Source organism: Chaetura pelagica, unplaced genomic scaffold (genome assembly GCF_000747805.2).
Source record: "Chaetura pelagica isolate M959 unplaced genomic scaffold, ChaPel_1.0 scaffold221, whole genome shotgun sequence".
Taxonomy (NCBI): Eukaryota; Metazoa; Chordata; class Aves; order Apodiformes; family Apodidae; genus Chaetura; species Chaetura pelagica.
The window spans coordinates 11236258-11250081 of record NW_009952533.1 but is presented as its reverse complement, the minus strand read 5'-3'; the positions used below and the strand labels follow the sequence as shown (position 1 = coordinate 11250081).

The window sequence follows — 13824 nt, the reverse complement described above, 5'->3', positions numbered from 1 at the left end:
TTATATTTAGTTCCTTTTCCACACTCGAGTTTTGTTTTTCCCTAAGCCCAGCCGTAGGCAGGGGAAGTTCCTCCGCCGGCAGCGGGGGCTGTGCTGTGCCGCTCGGCTGAGCGGGTAGGGGGCACCAGGAGCCCCCCGGGCATCGGGGGGAGTAAAAACCACCCCCGTCACTAAGTTTGCTAACGAGGTAAGCAAACCGCAGCCTGAAAGCGCAGCAACAAAACTGCTGGGTACTGAGCAGATCCCACGGCAGCCGGGGGCAGCTCGTTAATATCCGGCTACGGTTCACCAATTTTACTAGGTCTCTTCACCAGCTCCTCACCGCCTTGATGCAGATAAAGCCACTACCAAGTTAAATACTAAAAGGGAGAGTAGCTGCCCAGCGAGCGGGGGGTGTGCGGGCGGCGGGGAGGAGGATCGAGCAGTCGGGCTGCGGGACGGGGACGCGAGAGGGAAGCAGCTCCTGCGGAAACCCCGCTGGGCCTCGGGGAGGGAACCCGCGGAGCCCCCGCAGGCCGGCAGGGGCAGCGGATGCGGAGGGGTCCCGGGAGCGAGGGACCAAGGGCTGGAGGAGGCGGCGATCAGGAGGGTGGCAGGGGAGGTCTGAAGTTGCGGTGGAGACCCCAGTCACACGGAGCGAATGTGAAGAAGAGAGATGGATTAAAGGCTATACAGAGAAGCGTTGTCAGCAAAAACTGTAGTTATTTTCTCGCTTGCTTGAGGCGAAAGCAGGACGGGTGCTGGAGCTGCTGCACCTCTGAAATTCACGTTGCTTGGAGCGGTTCCAGCATACCTGAAAGGAAAAAAAGGCAAGCTCATAAGAACACCTAGAATTAAAAGGTCCAAAGCACTTTGGCACAGCAGGGTCATACAGTCTTCAAGCTCATGAGACGGCGACCCGAACTGCAGCTTGTTGCACCGTGCCGCCTCTGGTGCCCAGCTGTGCTGGGGGTGATGCCTCCAACGGAGGGTTGGCTCTGCCCTGCCCAGAGCTCTTTCAGCCCTGCAGCAGCGAGGACAGATGCCAGGCCCTCCACCTGGCTCAGCCTTTGCCCCGGAAAGTCACCATGACCGAGAGAGGAGCCCTGTCTGAAATAAATCAATTCGTTGCCTTATTTAGCAAATAAAATGTTTTGCCATTACCATATGTTCTTCATTGCAAGCAAGCAACCCGTTACTTTCTTACCGCGATGGGTAGGTATTTAGACACCTTTTTGTTGTAGCAGCACTGTAAAGCTACTGAATCATTTGTTGCCTGCCCTTACATGGTGAAAAGGAACTGAGCCAGGAAAGCCTAATGTTCTTCTGGGTGCTAATTTCAACTCTTAATCAAGATCTGATTACCAAAAAGGAAGACAGAGCATAAAAACGCTATAAAGATTTAAGATTTTTTCCTATCTCGCCCTAATTCATGCCGCAAATGTGTCCATTATAGCATTCACTTTAGCAGGAAAATTGTGATGTTGTTGCAAGATTCCCTACAGCAGAGCTCCTGCCAATTATGATGAATAATCTCAGTCTATATGCTACCTCTATGCAGTTCTATAGTACCAGCGTGCTCTCATTCTCTTTCTGCTTCCTCAGGAATGTAGAGTATCTTAAGAACAGTAAAAGCAAATTAAAAATAGTTAATAGGTTAATCAGATTCAGTCTCATATTTATCTAATGCAGATCACTGATTCTTTAGTGATGTAGTTTTGAGGCATTGCCATGAGCCAAGAAAATGAATCAGACATTTAATGGAGATGTGGAAACGGAAATTTCTTGTAAGGCTACAAAATCTCAAGCCAATAATACACTATAATATAATAAAGCTGTCATTAAAATTCTACGCATGAAATGCCATCCTCTGTGTCCTTTCTTGCTAGGTGATAAACTGAGGCAAAGCTGGCCAGAAAATTTTTCAGGAGTCAGGCCTTTGGATGCATCTCACTTGTTTTTTAGCATTTTTGTCCCGGAGTGTCTGCCTTCTGCTGACAGCCAAAGGCAGAGGCATCACTTTGCAGGTGACAACACTTCAGACCCCTGGTTTTCTCTTGAGTGCCAAGGGACATGAAACGCTTCCAGCTCTAGCTGGGGGATGTACTGGGGACGTGAACCCAGGTCTGCTATTGCTTTGCGTTACTTACTTGGTCTGACCCGCGCAGGAATGGTTTCTGTGTGTAACAGCTTCCCTTTTCCAGCCAAAGTCGAATACTGTGAGCTCTGCCTTCCCAGGGCTTACAGTCACTTCTGAGGACACACTCATGTCACTTTGTTGCTCTAACGCTGTGATCCGTCCCCACATCCTGGACGAATTTCAGTTTCCATTTACACTGAAGTGTGAGCAGAGTAACTGCGAACGCAGTGAGAGACTGTAAGGACACGGCGTAGAAACAGGACTTGGGCACTGTCTTACATTTTTTAAACAGCAGCAAGGACAAGGAGGGCGTTGCAGGCTGCTGCTTACAGTTACTTCTGTTGCTACCTCAGTATTTCTTTTGCCTTTTCTAAATGCGGTGTCCAAGTATCTTCCGTATCCTCAGTAAGGTTAAATATTTTTTCTCCTTTCTGGAGCATTGAATATATTTGATGCCGGAGCGGAGTAGCTACTTTTGATTTGTGATCGTTGGTCCAGCCTGACCCCTGCTGGGGGAAAGCCAGGAGGAGAGGATTACAAGTGTAGAATGTCTGTCTGAGAGACGGGTTCCCCGGAGACCGTTCCAGCCGCAATCCTGCTCCAAACCCCTCTCCCAGCCCTAGACACATGTTCTGCCCTCACTGCACAGTCCCCTCTTGCCAGTACAAGCCTTACCTGAAGTTTTTCCACCTTACATCTCCAAAGACTGCCCACCACCTCCATTGTTAGGATGCAGTGTAGAAGTAACATTTACCTCTTTAGTGTGGCTGCAGGTGCACCCAGCGCTCTGCTGGCGTCCTGCCTCCCTGCTACCAGTAGCTGGGTGCCATTACTGATTACTAGGTCTCTGTTTATCCTAACTAGTCCATGCACAACAGATTTCTCAACGTAGACATTTGTCTATTCCTGTGTGGTGCTAGCAAGAGCTGCAGCCAGCACAGAGGTGCCCGTGATGCCATGTGGCATTCAGACAAGGTATTTTGCTCTGGCCACATGCTTGGGAAGGACTGCAGTCCTTGCAGGAGGGATGGATGGCCCTTCTTCCCAATGGAAGTGAGAACAGCAGTGCCAGCAACTGCTGCTGCCTGTGCCCACCTCAGCATGCAGCATGATTGCTTTTGAGCAGCCTGCTCCATTTCCAGGTGGTCTTGGGACACCCTGTGAGGACTGGGTGTGTGTGGCTGATCAGACACAGACAAGGAAACTATTTTTAAAAACTGCTGTTAACAGTCGTGCTGAAATATACGTGTCCTAGGCCAGGTGTGTAAAAGCTGAGAGCAGGAGCACTTCTGCTCCATCTCCCTTGTTTATCTTTGCTGTGAAGGTGCCATCCTTCCAAAGTTACTTTCCTTTTTTCTTTCCATTGTGTGTTGCTGAGCAGAGATTTCCCACTCTGTGCTGTACGTGCACATGAGGTACAGATACCAATACCAATACGGATACAGTTACCAATTTAGACCCAACAGAAGTTCACCCCTCACCCCCTGGCCCTGGTGGGCCAGTCAAGCCATCCAAGCACATGCAGGGGAATTTATTTCCCCATGGCTGCAGTTTTCGGGTATGGGCCCAGGCACCACCCCTGGCGTTCCTGAGAGCATTTTCTTGACATGGATAACCAGGTGTGCTGTAAGGCTAAAACTCATGTCTGGCTTTACTTGGGTTTCGCGTGGACAGCAAAAATGTATGGCGTTTAACTGGCACAGCTGGAGCTTTTTATCGCTTCTTTCCCTCTGTGGGACAAGTGTCTGCACGGCAGGGCACGGAGCTTTGCTTAGAGCTTGTTGGCACAGAGTGGCTCAGTGTCAGGGAGCAGGAAATCGTTAAATTGATTATCTAAATGGGGGTGGGAGGGAGAAAGCAGCGGCAGCAGCTGTCGTCGTGTGCGTGTTTTTATGACTTTGAGAAGACGACGTTTCAGCACTTCCCGTCGCACTGACTGACCGGGCTGCGCCGGTAGCAGCTTCGGGCTCGGTGGCGGCAGGACCGAGCGCGGTGCGTTTCGTAACGCAGACCTGGGGGTCGGGGGGTCCCGGGGGGTCCGCCCCCCCCACCCCCCCCCGCACCCGGCGGGTCCCCCGGCGCCCCCTAGCGAGCAGCGCGCGCCTGGTGGCCCCGGCCCCCGCACCGCGTCCCCGGGGCGGGGCCGCCCGGTCCCGGTGTCAACGCGGGTATAAATGCTCAGGCATTGCCTGGAACTAAAAGACAGAGAGGCTTAGAAAATATGACCTTACACTGGAAAAAAACCCAACTTAGACACGGATTCGATCGTTGCGAAGAGAAAGAATTATCTGCTCCTTGTATCTACAGTGAACAGAACAAGAAGTAATGAGGCTAAGCTAGACCAAAGGAGATTTAGGATAGATGTTAGGGAAGACTCTCTTATGGTGGTGATAATTAACCACTGAACCAGCTTACCTTGAGAGAACATGTGGTCCCCATGGTTAGAGCTTGAAAGGGACAGATTGAAAAAGCATCTATGAGGATTGGACTGGGTTTCCCTGTTCCTAGCTTGCTGCAGGGCAATGGACTGCACACCTTCCTGCAATCCTGTCTGTGTCTTCAGCAGCTTTCAGCGTTTCTCTTGCAGCATGCTAAAAACACTACCTCAACTGGTCTACAGGGATTGTATCTCAATTATGAACTTATCCTGAACTGCCACTCCAAAGCTCTTTGCTTGTGAATCACCAGAACAGACTCAGATCACACTGAGCTTCCCTTGCTCCAAGCCCCTTGCCTCACTTCTCTGAACCCAGGTGAGCTCAGCAAGGGCTTGCTGTCTTGGCCATGCTGGTCCTGGCCTGGCACAAACCAGTGACAAGAGCACAAGCAGCTGGTTGGTCTCCGTGCACAGGCAAATATTGCAGGGAGTCAGTATATGCTGCCTGGGCCAGTCATTCTGCCCCAGCAGAGCCTGTGCTCTCCTTCCCATCACCCTAAAATCTTAACACAGCATGTCCCACCCAGTGGCTGGCTGCTTGCTTTGTAACTTTATTAAAATAAGGGAAGATACAAACATTTGTACAGAGCCTGATGCTTCTGCCTGCTCTGTGCCAGCAGAGGCTGCTGTGCTGTTACAGAAGGGGCAAGAGCATTTATTCCAGGATGGGCCCAGGGCTGTGGGCTGCACCGTTGCTTTGGGTGTGTGCCACTGCTTTCCTTGGGATTTGCTGGGGCAGAGCAGCCTGGCAGCAGGAAGGAGTTACTTCCCTCCCTCCATTCAACATGCAAACATCCAGCCTTGCAAACTCCAGGTCACCTTAAAGGCCCCAACAGTGGTGTGGGGTTTTGTTACAGGGACTTGGAGAGCTGAGTGACACCTTCAGAGGCCTCAGGGAGTGAGGTGGCTCAACCTCACTCTCCAGGGTAGAGGGCAAAGTGCTTCACATGATAGAGGCAGCAGGTCTGCAGCCACTGCGGCCCAGCCGTGCAGGCCATAGGGAAGCACAAGACAGCTGGACCTGTTCTCCAGAGGTGTCACAGGGAAAGCAGGGAGGATGCTGTGCAGTGGGGGAGCTGCTGAGGGAAGCAGGAGGAATGATGTTCAGATTTTTCTATAGTAAGCCAAATCCTTAGGAGATGAGGATTGTTCAGGAATTTAGTTTCTCCCTGTGGTTTCGTTTATCTTCAGATGGATAGGAGATGCAGACTGCTAAAAAGCCTGCAGCCAGAAGGAGCAATTTCCTCCTGTGAGAGTTTGCATCCAACTTTCCACCTCAGTTTGCAGTGGCATTGCCAAGGAATCCTGGGATAAAGCATGCTGCCATTTCTTGACCCGCAGAGGAAACTGTCTTTTTTCTACAGATTTCTCATTCATCTCTACAAGCTCATGCTCCTGTTCATGTTCACACTTTCCTTCTCATCTGTCATAACCAGTGGTGTCAATAGGAGTGATATTTTGCAGCTTCCATGAACTTGTAGTGGTACTGGGGACAGGGGCAGCAGGGAATGCTTGGGTGCAGTTAAGATACCCAAGGCCTTTGTCTCTTCTGCCTCCAGGAGTGTTCTTGATGCTTTGTTATTTTGGAATTATTTCTTCCAGCACCACCTTTGGTCATAGTGGTGTGAAGGATGCTGTTCAGAAAGCACCTTCTGAGCAGGCTGGTACAGCAGCTGCGTGGAAGTGAGTCTTCTTTTGTCAGCAAACAGAGAATTTCTTTAGTTTGCAATTGCATGAAAAAAGCTGGATAAAAGAGTGAATAAGCCTGAAGATACCATTCTGAACTTCTTTCCCTTGTTTTGGTTTTGCACTGCAGATGCAGGTAAGCAGGCAGCTGTCTGGCACAGAAGTAGAAGTAGTAGAATAACTTGCTGTGGTTGCTCTCCATTCCTATTTCAGCTCTTGCTCTTCCAGCAGTAACTGACTGAGGACTGGCCAGTATGATCAGAGCCCCAGTGAGAGCTAAAAATATTAAGAAACAGAACTGGTGCCACTCCTTTGCAACCACTATTTGGTCCTTCTGGCTTTGATCTCAGCATGAGGCAGGCAGCCAGCTGAAGGGTTTGGGGGACAGGTAATTGACTGATTGACCCCAGCTTCCCTGGCCCACTTAACACACAGAGCGTGTCTCTAGAAGATACTGTCCATTCAGGATCAAGTGCTTTTCCAATAAATCTGGCACATTCAGGTATGAAAAAGAGGCATAAGGAGAATGTGCCAACAGCTGCTCCTGTGTGTGCTGAAGACTTAAGGAGAAGGGAGATCAGGAACAAAAGTGCTCTGGCATACACCCAAAGTCACCAGCCAAGTATTGCTGAGGAGATTTCAACCACAATCCTGAAAACTTAAAAAGGAGAAAGAAGAAACCTTGAGTCTCTATTATAGCTCATGTTTTCTAGACTCTTTTCTTTGTCTTTTGTAGTTTACCTTTTTTTGGCTTTTTTTAGGCAAGAGGAAGACACTTCTCTCAGCCTGTACCCCCCCTGACAAAGAGCTTAGGGTGTACTGTAACACAGGTCCGTCCACAGGGTTTGGGAAAAGATGACAAAGATGCTAAAGGTATAACCAGTTAGCAATTTTTAGTGTATTTTTATGACTATACCACTGGAAGATAACTCTAAGAGAAATCACCTAAGTGAATATGTAGGAGCATCTTTGTAAAGCACAAAGTGTACTTCAATTTGAAGACTACCACCACAAAGTGGAAGCCAACCAGAACTTCACAGGGAAATCTCTCCAGATTGTGGCTCTAATACTTCACTTAATTGTGTCCTGCCCACTGCTTTCCACTTATAAAATATACTATGAGCGTGCCATAATATTCCACCTCTCCCTTGAGATAAGATAGTAAGATGGTATTGCTGACAAAACAGAGTCATACTTCATAAACTGCTGAACATCAATGGTGATATGCCTACTTGTACCTTAGATGTACTTAGATGTACTTAGAAATACTAGAGTTCAATTAAATAAAATTACATGAAACTTCTAGAAAGCAGTATAAAGTAGAGGGGAGCAAATCCAGTGACAGAAAGCAGAGACAAGTGCAAGCTGTGCTCTGTGCAGTACAAATCAAGTAAAGAGTACTTCAAGGGGAAGCACTACTCTGACCTGAGAATGGGAGAAGATGTTGCTGAAACTGCAGAACAGCTTTTGCCTCGGCATAAGAAGATGGCAAAATATTCACTGATGGGACTGGGGCTTGGCCTTGTATCAAGCATGAAGGGGAGCACATCTGTCGCAACAAGTCAAAATGGGCATTGCTCATAGTGCAGTATGAAAGCCTCTCCTCCAAGAGTTCAGCCACGAGAGAGTGTGCTCACTTGCACAGAAAGAACCAAAACGACTTGACACAGAAAATAAAGTTTGGGCACAAGGACAGTCTCCTTGAAGTCATGCAGAAGGGATTACCTCTTGCAGATGAAGTCAGCTGGCTCTTAAATGCAGGCACTTGCACTGTTCAGGCTGGTAGCAACCACATATATATTAGCTTAATGGCCTTCACCTCCAGTTAAACCTCTGGGAAGTGCATTGGGCATGAATTTCTTGGCTAAGTTTCTTCTGTTAGGGAGGTTTAGCCTAACAGAGTGGTGGGGACTGTAGGAGGCGATAGGTCTCCTCTTTATCTCTCCTGCCTGCCTCCTGCTGGCTGTGCATTGGAGTTCCCAGCCTTGTCCTGTGAGTGACCAGGTGTCTCAGCACCCCTTGAGTCTCCACCAGCCTGATACCACTCTGAAGGAGCTGGTGAGCTGCTGCACAGCACCCCTAGCTGCGGGCTCAGCCAAAGGAGCTATTACACATCTAGTGAGGACTTTTTAAAAGCATCTTACACAATTTTATGAGAGTGGTTTGCTCCTTAGTCCTGCCCAAAATACCCAGAGGGTAAGCCAATTTCTTCAAAGACTTTAGACTGAACTTGGTAGGAAAGGGCTGTTTCTGTTAGTGCTGCATTTCACACAACTCATCTAGATTAGAGCCAGCTCCTCTTTTCTCTCTGGCAATCCCTTGTGTTTCGACAGAGTGATGCTGTCAGGCCCTCTAAACGATCCAGTGATTACCCCTTCAGCCTTACCCAGCTGGATTTGCAATGGTGTAGTCTCCACGCCTGGCATCAGCCAGCCTGCTTCTTCTTCAGGCTTGTCCCCACCTTTTTTCATGCCCACACACTCCTAAGGTACCCCTGTCAACAGCAAAGGGTTGCAAGTTGATAAATTACGGTATTCCAAAGAGAGGTTTGTATTAAAAGAAAGGAACAGCATGGATAATACAAGATACAGTGCATGTGAAATCACACAGGAAGGGTGTGTTGTAGATTTATGGCATGTTCAGACAACCACAGCAAGTAAGTTCAAGAATTAATTTCACATTTTATGTGAAAACAGCAGCTGCTTGCCAAACACCCACTGCTTATGAGCCCTTTCTTGGGAAAAAGCAAGAACATCCCAGGGATTATGATAGAAAAGAAGGATCAGGAATAAGTCAGTAGCTGCAGAATACTCAGCCCTTTGGACGAAACAGAAGGTGACAGCTGCCTGTGGCAAAGGTTTCTGCAGCCAGACCTTTCACGGTGGTCACTGGATTATGTTCTTCAAACTTTGGTGCTTAATTTGGAAATAATGAGGTCAGTTTATTTTGTTGTTTTGGTTTTTTTACTGGCATACAAGTGGCCTACTTCAAAAAGCTCAAATGTGCAAATAATAAGCAAATTATTCTCAACCACAAATACCATGGACTGTGGTGTTTTTATGCCAGACTACCAAATGTAAACAGATCGCATGACATTTTAACTAAACACAGAAGAACAATCCAGTGCTGTCAGTGGATTTAAATTACTAAAATATAGACATTTGTGCTCTATTCAGGATACCCTGGCAAAGCATCACTGGCTTTCAACCCATGTTAAACCCAGCAAGGACAGAATTAGAGTTCATGCTGTGTTTGTTTAGAAGGGGGAAAGCAGCCTGTTGACTGACTTGTACACTCCTATATTCCACTGCATTTTTATTTTTCAGCATATGAGTCTGGTGTTTAGAGCTGGAGGAGGACTCATCTCAAGAGTGCACAGGTTGTGTAATAATGAGCTTCTGACCCGGAATTTCAGCTTCAAGCACATCCTGAGCACCTGGGCTCCAGTGCCCTGCTCCCACGCACTGTCTCAAGGCAGCGCCAGGCACTGTTTTGCAGCTCCCAGTTTTGTCAGGGGAGCACCGGGTATTATTAGCTCGCCTGGTGCTTCGGAGAACAGCATGATCTAAGGCTGTTGTATCGCTGTTCCTCTGCTTCTTTCTGGCTTTGGGTTATCTTCTTTGTAATGATCTAGATATGCAAAAATATTATAAATAAATTGTATCAGAGGGGATACAGAGCCACTGCTGACATCATTTGACATTGCTATCTATGCTGACCACTAGGTATTGACATTTTCCACTTGTCTCACCTGGTCTGTGCATTAGCAGAAAGCCATTAAAAAAACCCAAAAGCTTCATACAAATTCAGTTTCTGAGACTGACAGCAATAGGTCTCTTCAGTGTCAAAACTGCAGATGCACTGTTGTTTCCAGCACATGTTTTGAGCTGGGTACCTTCTGTTCCTCAGCCTCTGAGTGCACAGGGGGCCAGTTCCTTCCATTTACTTCTGCTGCACCAGCAACGAAGCCACCCTGTGCTGCTGCTCTCCTGTGCAAGGGGCTTTCTGTAGCTCAGCAGGGACCACAGCAGCCCTGGGCTGGCTGCCTGTCTGTAGGGAGGCTGTGTGTGGCTTATATAAGTGCTTTAACGTGGGGCTTATATAACTCTTTAAATGTCAGGGCTTTAGTTTTGTGTCTGCCTGCAGACAACACCTCCTTCTATACGTGGGTCTAGGCACAAAGCAGAGAGGCAGCTCCTGGCAAATAAGGCAAGGCAGGTCTGCTTGCTGTGGGTATCTATAGTGTGGGACCAGGGGGAGCATGGCCACAGCAGGTCATTTGTCCTAACTTTGGGCACCTGAGAGAAGAGCAAGGAAGTGACTGTTAAAGGCTTTCCTGCACTGCAGAAAATGTTGGGCCAGGTCGCTGTTTGCCGGCAGCTTTGAGCCACTAGATTCACGTGGGAATACAAGAAGGCAAAGGCAAGACAGAGCAACAAAACTCTCTGAGGACTCACATGTTGAGATACTGAACTGAAAGGTGATACAAGAAAGGTGATAATATTTGCATATCAGGCAAGTCGGTGTCTGACATGCTAATACACTTGTGTGTGGAGGATATGGAGGTTTCTGCTATACTGTTGTGAAATCATGCAGGGCCACAATGCTTGAAGAAGTGTTGTTGCATTCCAGCCAGTGTAGTTACTCGCCCCAAAGGAACCTGAGTAACAGGGTGTCGACTTGGAAAATTCCCATCCGACCAGTCTAACCAGCTGCAACCCAAGAGACACACTGGGCTCCCATGACTGCAAGGGGCTGCTAAGGGAGAAGCAAGGCAACCATACTCCCACGCTATGCTTGGTCTCTAAACCTCTTGCCCTGCAGCTCTTCTGGGAGCTCCTGGTTTCTTTCCTTGGGGCTGAAGAGGCTTGCAAAGCTTTGCTGCAATGCAGCTTTTTCAGTGGGCCTCCTCACATTTCTGAGCACTCCAAGGGTGAAAAGGTGTGGCAGCAGCAGGAGCATCTGGCTGGAAGCTGGGGCTTGGTTCCCACCTGATCCCACTGGAGCCTGGTCCTTGTTTTTCATTCTCTCTCTCCTGGTGGCCCTGCCCTAAAGATTGTTCATTCTCTCACCCCACTGTCACCAGTTGTTCATTGCTTGCTCTCTTATTCCCAAAATGCAATGACTCATCTTCTTGCACCAGCCTTGCCTCTGCTCATTAACATGTTTCAGGTACTTCACCTTTTCTTTATTCACCATTATTGCTACTTTCTTCCATCACACCATTTGCTAAACAAATATTTTTTCCTCCTAGCTTTTCTAGACTAATTTTTTTCCCCTTCATGTTTAGGTAAATGATGGGACAAAAATGTAGGAGAAATGGAGTCTCTAACTCTTTTTCCTCAATGGGATGTAAAGATCTGCTTAATGATCTTTATGCAGGTATTGAAGCATTTTCTTGTTGACCACAAAAGGGCCTTTTCTGTGGCAAAAGTGTGGCATCTAGTAGTTCTCAGCCCTGTATTTGTTAGGCCAGGTTTACCAGGAAAGTCTACAATGAGGCATGTACTTCTCCAGCTAGACCCAGCTGCTCCATGGTGGCTGTAGAGGCAGTTAGTGTCCACCCCATGCTACTGACCAGCATGTGGGATTTGCATGCCAGGGAAGCAGACTAGATGTCTGTACCACTCATTGCAGCCACCACAGGTGGCAAAGCTTTGGAGACCAGACAACCCACTTCTTATTTTCTCTGCACAGAGAGTACAAATTTTTATGCTTTCCTTAGACCCATTTCCTAGTCCCATTGCAGGGCCAACAGAGTTGCCTGTCTTATGACTGAATGAAGGGAAACCACGGTCTCTTCTGAAAGCTTTGCTGGAGAAGTGTTCCCAAAGGAAAACTCAATAGTAGGAACATACTGAAAGAGGAGAGTGAAAAGGAGACCTCAGTACCCACTGAGACCCACTCTGCTCTCTGGTGGTTTAGATTTCTTTCTAAACACACGCCATGTGGTTTAGATTTCTTCCCTGCTGGGCACCTTAGTAAGAGTGAATTTTTGGAGGATCCAGGCCATACGTCAATATTTCTGACCTACAGTGAGCTGCTGCTGCCACCTTTGTCCACAAAGGCCCCAGTGGCAGAAACTGTGCCTCTATGGCCTGTCTGGCCTGGTTTGGGTCTCTGGTGGGCCTTCTGCTGCAGCAGCCCTTCTCCTAGCACACCGGGTTTTTGCACATCTGGTAACACTGCAAGCATGGCACCTCTTGGCACGTCCAGCGGTGGGTGCCCCGTTTCACAGGAGCGGCTGTTCTTCCTGCACACTGGAGAGTCCGTGTTTCATGGCAGCGAGGTCAGAGTGGGTATATCAATGCCACAGTCACACAGCAGCTGGCCCTCACTTCCTGAATAGTGGTGTTGTCACTAAAAACATGCCAAGCACACCCTCAGAGGGACATAACAATAATGCAGTTTACATAATAAAACTAAATAAAGAAATAAAACCAATCAAGACTGGTGAAACCAGTCACCATAGAGATTCATGACAGCAGACACAGCTAGACACTGCCCTGCAAGAGGTGCTGGCCTTGTGTTGGCAGACACAGTAAGCCAGCATGGGGACACCGAGGTGACATCTAGAGAGAATGTCTTTATGGGAGTGCTTTGAGGCAGCTGGCGGTTGCCATGGCCAGGCTGCCAGCAGCCATACAGTCACAGTGGAGCAGGACGGGTACTGTCACAGGGCAGCCAGAGGAATTCAGCAGGCCTTGGAAAGGAAGGGTAGCATTTGCTCTCCTGATCACCAAAAATCAGTGCATGGGGAGGCACTCAGATAAGTCACCTGGACTGGACCAGAGCATAGTGGTGCCACCAAACTGTAGTTTCAAGCTGTAGTCTCAGCAGATGAGGGTGATTCCCAGACAGCTGATTAGATCATGGTGTTCTGCAGGGTGTGCTGGTTCCTGCACAGGGATGTATCCCACTTCGCTGCACACCCAGGCCTGCTCCCAATGCTGCCTTCCCAGGTGCAGATGGGGTGAAGAGGGCCTGTGCACTGTGTACTTTTCACACTCACCCTCTGCACATCTCCTGGGTTAGCCCGTCTAGTAAGCAGCGGCTATTTTGAGAGTAAGATAGAGCCGAGTGTGTAGTATCTGTTACAGGGCACGTGTAGCTGTCCACGCAGAGCACATTTCTCGCCCGTGAACCCTCGGGCAACTGCGTTTCTGTGCAGGCCAGTGGCACCAGGCCTGGCAGGACAGGAGGCGCGGTGGGGCAGGAACAGGGCAAGCACCGAACCTGCCTTTTTAAACGGCCCTACAGTAGGTGGGCACCAGCATCCCAGAGGAAAGCAAAGCGCTCCGGCTGCACCGGCGCCCGCGGGGGTTGATACAGGGTGGGCACCAGGGCCGCGCGGAGATGCCTCCCCCGCCTCCCCGGGGATTTCAGGCGGCCTGCGGGAACGCAGCACGCCGGGGCCACGCTGAAAACCAGGAACAACCAACCCTCAGGTCCACGCCCGCGCTGCGGCGGTTTGCGGGAAGGCAGGGCCGGAGGGACGCGGGGGGATTGCGGGCGCACCGCGCACCATCCGCCCGGCCGGGACCCTGCGGGGCCGTGCGGGAGCGGGCGGGGCCGGCACCTC

General features: G+C 49.2%; 1 protein-coding gene across 1 annotated transcript in view; it reads left to right on the top strand.

The window, feature by feature from the left end:
• Positions 1–13824, top strand: part of CDS1 (CDP-diacylglycerol synthase (phosphatidate cytidylyltransferase) 1) — a 46595-nt gene that overhangs the window by 572 nt on the left and 32199 nt on the right. Inside the window, exon 2 of the mRNA XM_010009008.1 lies at positions 302–601. Within this exon, the coding sequence (XP_010007310.1) occupies positions 302–601 (300 nt within the window). The remainder of the gene's footprint in view (positions 1–301; positions 602–13824) is intronic.